Source organism: Natrix helvetica, assembly GCF_964273705.1.
Source record: "Natrix helvetica genome assembly, chromosome: 1".
Taxonomy (NCBI): domain Eukaryota; kingdom Metazoa; phylum Chordata; class Lepidosauria; order Squamata; family Natricidae; genus Natrix; species Natrix helvetica.
In genome coordinates, this window is record NC_138548.1 from 349,600,274 (window position 1) to 349,605,974 (window position 5,701).

General features: G+C 39.6%; 1 protein-coding gene across 1 annotated transcript; it reads left to right on the plus strand.

The window, feature by feature from the left end:
- The first annotated feature begins 249 nt into the window (after positions 1 to 249).
- Positions 250 to 5,069, plus strand: LOC309384753 (tumor necrosis factor-like). Its single transcript, XM_081938495.1, has 4 exons — positions 250 to 797; positions 1,877 to 1,907; positions 2,357 to 2,422; positions 3,690 to 5,069. The coding sequence occupies exons 1-4, from the start codon at positions 618 to 620 to the stop codon at positions 4,103 to 4,105; spliced, it is 693 nt and encodes a 230-aa protein (XP_081794621.1). The 5' UTR covers positions 250 to 617; the 3' UTR covers positions 4,106 to 5,069.
- The last annotated feature ends 632 nt before the right edge of the window (positions 5,070 to 5,701 follow it).

A 5,701-nucleotide genomic window follows, 5' to 3' on the forward strand; every position in this document is an offset into this window, starting at 1 on the left:
AATAACCTGCTCTTCCAGTCTCGGGAATAAACCCGGCCGACAAAACGGGCGGGGTGCCCGCCTGCCACCTGAAAGTACCAACCTCAGATTCCAACACGTTTCATTTCATAGGCTTTTTTTTTTCTGTTAACAGTTTCCTCTTTCTGCTTTTTTCCTCTTGCTCATGAGTTGCTAGATGTGGGCGGGGACAGTACAGGACTTCGCTTTCGGAAGGGTTTAAAAGGAAGCTGCAACAAGGGTGTCCAAACATTGAAGCCTCTTCTAAAAGACCGAAGGGCTTAAAAACAAAAGGGTGGAAAAGCCAGGAAGCAATAACATCCCTCAAGCGAATTCCAAGGAGGCTACAAGTCAACCGAAACAGCTAAAAGAACTCTTTTTCGTCTGCAAGAATCATCTACCACTGCTTCTTTCTTTGACTGGTGGCTGAATTTTTGAAGCGGTCTAAATTTAGGCAGAAGCACCTGTGAAATCAATCTGAGAAAGAAAGAAAGAAAGAAAGAAAGAAAGAAAGAAAGAAAGAAAGAAAGAAACCACCAGTGAGCTTCTGTTTGAATCAACTTTTCACCACCTCCACCGAAAGAATTTCTCTGCCTTTTTCTGAAGCCAAACCATCCACCATGAGCTCTGAGCAACTGGTATACGATGTGGAGAAAGGGAACATAGTGGTCATCCGGGAACCTGCTCAGAAAAACAACCACTGGAAGTGTCTCAGCATCTGCTCCTTTTTGCTTCTGATTGGAGCTGTAACCGTCTTTGCCCTCTTGCAACTGGGCGCATTTGGGCCCTCTGAAAATCAGGTTAGTAACACAAGATGGGCGAAGAGTGGGTGGCTATTAGAAAAGTTTCGATGGGTGCTTGTCGTGAAATGAGAACGGGGTGAACTTGCAAGCGGTTGATTCTCCGCTTTAGAATGAAGAAATGTTGGGTTAACAATCTTCTGAATAAAGGAAGGAAAAAGAAAACAGCTCTATTTGGAGGAGGATGAAAATTATGAGAAAGGTTATGCTAATGCTACATTTTGCACTAAAAACAAACCCATATGCCTAACACTTATTTGAGATTTTAAAGAATAAATAATGGAAAGCTGATGGTAAACATAGTTGGCTTAAAATATTTCCAATAAAAGGAATTTAAAAGATGAGATAGATGATAGATGATAGATGATAGATGATAGATAGATAGATAGATGATACATAGATAGATAGATAGATAGATAGATAGATAGATGATAGATAGATAGATGATAGATAGATAGATAGATGATACATGATAGATAGATAGATAGATAGATAGATAGATAGATGATAGATGATACATAGATAGATAGATAGATAGATAGATAGATAGATAGATAGATAGATGATACATAGATAGATAGATAGATAGATAGATAGATAGATAGATAGATGATACATGATAGATAGATAGATAGATAGATAGATAGATAGATAGATAGATAGATAGATGATAGATAGATAGATGATAGATAGATAGATAGATAGATAGATAGATAGATAGATAGATGATAGATAGATAGATGATAGATAGATAAATATTATTTTTCCCAAATATTTTATGCAACAATGTATTGCTCAATCAACCATTTGTTGGAGGCATGTAGAATGTACCTATACAATAAGTGTTTGGCAGTCCTTCTGGAGGCCAAGTGGATCATTGGTACCCATGTGCCCATTTAATAAAGAATGCCTATCTCTAGTTTTCTATGTGAGGTTTTCTTCAACGCGTGAAATGTGTGCTTATTTAACTAATATTTATAGCTGCCATTATGTAAAAGAATACAATAATTGCATTAATAATAGTAGCGGCATTACTGTATCATCATTAATTCTCTCCCCACTCCCCATTTCTTTTCCAGGACTCTAAAGTACAGGGAAATTCATTTTCTGGTAAGTGTTTCTAAGCAGTCTTATTTCTTTAAGTAAAGTTTTTCCAAAGCAGTAGTAAACTGTGTATTGTTTTCCAACCTGATATTCCATAGATCTAGTACTATCTTATATTCCTTCATTTCTACTCAGATTGGATATTTACTATACTGGTTGGAAGTGGCTAGAATTGAGACAGAGCCCATAACCAACATACTGTATATAGCTAAAAATGCAATGCTTAATATTTAAGTATATGGATTTAGCATCTTCCCAATTCTTGAGAGAAAATGATCAGAAGGCAGGAATGCCGCACTGAATTAATTGGAATAATATTTGCTTGTCATGGATAGTTTGAATATATCAATACATCAATTCTCCAGCCAGCTATAGAGCACACAGCATCTCGCTCTGATGAAAGTCATTGATTTTGATGCATTATCTGACGCTGTCTTTTTCTTCCCTTTTTATAGATCATTTGCCCGCCACAATGAAAGTGCAAGCCTTGAGGTCTAGAAAACCAGCTGCCCATGCTGTTGGTGAGGAGATACTTTAAATTGCTTGGAAAGGGGTGGATGGAGACAGGCTTCAGATGTGCCTCAGATTCAGACGGGCTTCATGTGCTGCTTTTCTGACTTGATGAAAATAAAATGCTTGCAATGAAGAAGCACTTGTCACATTTTGCAAAGAGGCAGACTTTTTGAGATAAGGGGCCGTTTCACTAATTGTGAGCTCCTGGCACACTTGCAATTGACTGTGGTCTACAAGAAGGCTGTTGGATGAAACTCAAACTTTAGGATGAAGGGAAGGGAAGGTTTGTACACTAATGGTTTGGCCTTGCCTTAATCTGGCTATGATTCTCGCCAATCATCTCAGAGGCTTCTTATTTTTTACATTAAATACTTAAGATGAGAGAGGGTGGTCCGTAGAAAGTCATCCAATGAGTTTCAGCGAGTAACTGGGTCTTCCATAGCCATAGGACATTTAGCACAGAAAGCTTTCACTGCAGAAAACCTTGCAAACCCCTGTTGAAGTTGTGCAATACAGCCTTCCTCCTATAGGAATAGCGATCAGATTTGGTGGGGTCAACCTTACTCAAGTCAAGGTGCCTGAAGGCCTCCCAAAGTAGGACCAGGTTTTGTGCCCTTAAGCCCACCAAGGCATTAAAGACATCCCAGGTCCACTAAATCTCATAGCAAGCTTTCCCCAACTTGGTATCCTCCAGAGATTTCATTCTACGGCTCCCATGAACTCACTTTAGAAGCCACAGGATTGTGAAAGCTGCAGTTGGGCACAGCTGGAAGGCACCTGAGGGAAATTGTGCCTCAGAAACAGGTTCAGGTAGTTCTCCACTTAGGACCAACAATTGAGTCCAATGTTTCTGTTGCTATAAGTGAGTCGGTCATTGAGTGAGTTTTGCCCCCCATTTTACGACCTTTCTTGCCGGAGTTGTCCAGTCAATCACTGCAATTCTTAAGTTAGTAACACGGGTCGAGAGCGAATCTGGCTTCCCCGTTGACTTTGCATGTCAGAAGATCACAAAAGGGGATCTCATGATCCCAGGACACTGAAGGCATCATGAAATATGCCAAGCATCTGAATTTGGATCAGAGGTCCATGGGGATGTAGCAACAGTCTTAAGTGTGAAAAAGAAAGTATGTGACTTTTTTCAGTGCCGTTGTAAACTTCGAAGGGTCACTAAACAAATGGTTATAAGTCGAGGACCATTTGTACAGTACAAGGAATTCATTCTTCTTTGAGTTGACCGGTCCTTCTTCCTAACGCTGATTTCCTTTGACTCCACAGCTTCTTCCCACAATACAAAACAACTGAATTGGACTACAGATGTGATTCCTACCTTCCTGGAGAATGGCATGCAGCTGGATAAGAGTGAAAACTCCTTCATCGTGCCTTCTACTGGATTGTACTTCATCTACTCTCAGCTTTTGTTCCACAAGGACAACTGCAAGAAGCCCCTTCTGCTCACCCATAGCATCACCTGCCGGTCCTCCGAGATCAGCATCGAGGTAGAATTGCTAAAATCCATCAAATCCGTCTGTGAAGAGGTCTCCAGCAACAAAAAACTGTGGTTTGAATCTATTTATCAAGGGGGCGTCTTCCAGCTGAACCAAGGGGCGCGCTTGTGGTCCAAGACAAATCACCCTGAACATCTGGACTTCACTCATTCAACACAGATTTATTTTGGGGTCATTGCTATGTAAAAAAAAAGAAGACTTTATGATGCCTAATGGCAACTTCATTCATGTACTTCATGTATCTTGGGTGTGGGTTTTTTCTCTCCTGCTTACAAGAGAAGTCAACAAAACCTATACGTAGGCAGCCAGTATTAGCATCCTTAGTGTGAATCTTTTTTAAACTATACTTTTTATTTATTAATATTTATTTATTGAGCTTCTCCTATAATCTTGAAATGTCGGCTTCCCCCCCCCCTCCAACCCCCCATGTAGGAGGAGATCCTTGCAAAAAGACAGCACACTTTTGCAGGCAATAAATGCATACACGAGTAACAATTTAGTTGTGGTTCCCTGTTATGTTGGGTTCATGTTGATGAACCTATATTTGGGGCACTGTAAAATGCTTTTGTGGCTATCTTCAAACAGGATTTCCATTCCTCTGTCTCCCAGTCTAGGTTTAGATTTGAATATTTACATACATGTATATATATATACTATGTATATTTGATACCATTTGACTGTGATGATTTAATCATGTATATTACATGAGTTATCCTGAATTTTGGGGGAGAGGATAATACTGGGCTATGGATCCTGGTTTTTTCCCCCCCAGCTAACAGTACAATCCTATCCAAGTTTATTTGGAAACTTCTAAGATTCTCTCTTCGATTGTACTGCTTCAATCTGATGTCAGAAAGTCTGGCATTTTTGGTATTTCACTGGCACGAGTAGGTTTTTGGCAGAAATGCCTTACGGTACTCTACAGGTTGCCATGAAAAAAAATGTTTTTTAATGTATAAGTATTACAAATATATTTTTATTAAATGGCTTATTTATTTATTTATGTATTATTTATTTATTTGTCTATTTATTCTGTTCCGAATCTCTGCTCAGCAGAGAGTGAAAACATGTACTGCTAAGATAATATATACTTTGGTTTCACTCTGTATTTAAATTCAGGCCAAACAATAAAATGAAATTTTGTAATGGACCACATCCGTTCAATGATTTGTCTTTTTCGGTTTGATTTTTAGTCCTGAGTAATAATAACTTCAGTCTGAAGTCCAGGATTACATTTCTAGCATCCCAGAAATGGATCAAAGAAATATCGTAAGGACAAGGCACAATCAACCTTAAGCACTTCTTGAATGTAACAGTATTGTCAAGGGATGAACAGATGGGCTCAAGTTAGCCCCCCCAAAATAAGAGCTGGTTTCCATTGGCCCTATTGGGTATCCTGCTCCTGTCTTGCTTGCCCCTTCCCATTCCTCAAATGATACTTATACATGCTAAGCAAGCTCAACTTCTCCTTCCAAAATAAAGGTAAAGGTTTCCCTCTGTCCACTCAGGTCCAACTCTAGAAGTTGGTGATCATCCCCATTTCTTAGCTGAGGGAGCCAGCATTGTCTGAGAATGTTTTTTTCCATGGTCATTTGGCCAGCATGACTGTACGCTGAGGCATATGGAATGCTGTTATCTTCCCAGTGAAGTGGTACCTATTTATCTACTTGCATTTGCATGATTTTGAGCTGCTAAGTGGGCAGTAGCTGGAGCAAGGAAAGGGAGCTTACCCCGCCACGTGGTGCTTGGGTCTTAAACCTGACAAGATAAGGCATTTTTAAC

Bases quoted from the DNA above. Each gene is read 5' to 3' on its own strand.
- LOC309384753 (XM_081938495.1), top strand. From the start codon at position 618: ATGAGCTCTGAGCAACTGGTATACGATGTGGAGAAAGGGAACATAGTG. The intron at 1,908-2,356 runs GTAAGTGTTTCT...CCCTTTTTATAG, and splicing joins ACAGGGAAATTCATTTTCTG to ATCATTTGCCCGCCACAATG. The intron at 2,423-3,689 runs GTGAGGAGATAC...TTGACTCCACAG, and splicing joins ACCAGCTGCCCATGCTGTTG to CTTCTTCCCACAATACAAAA.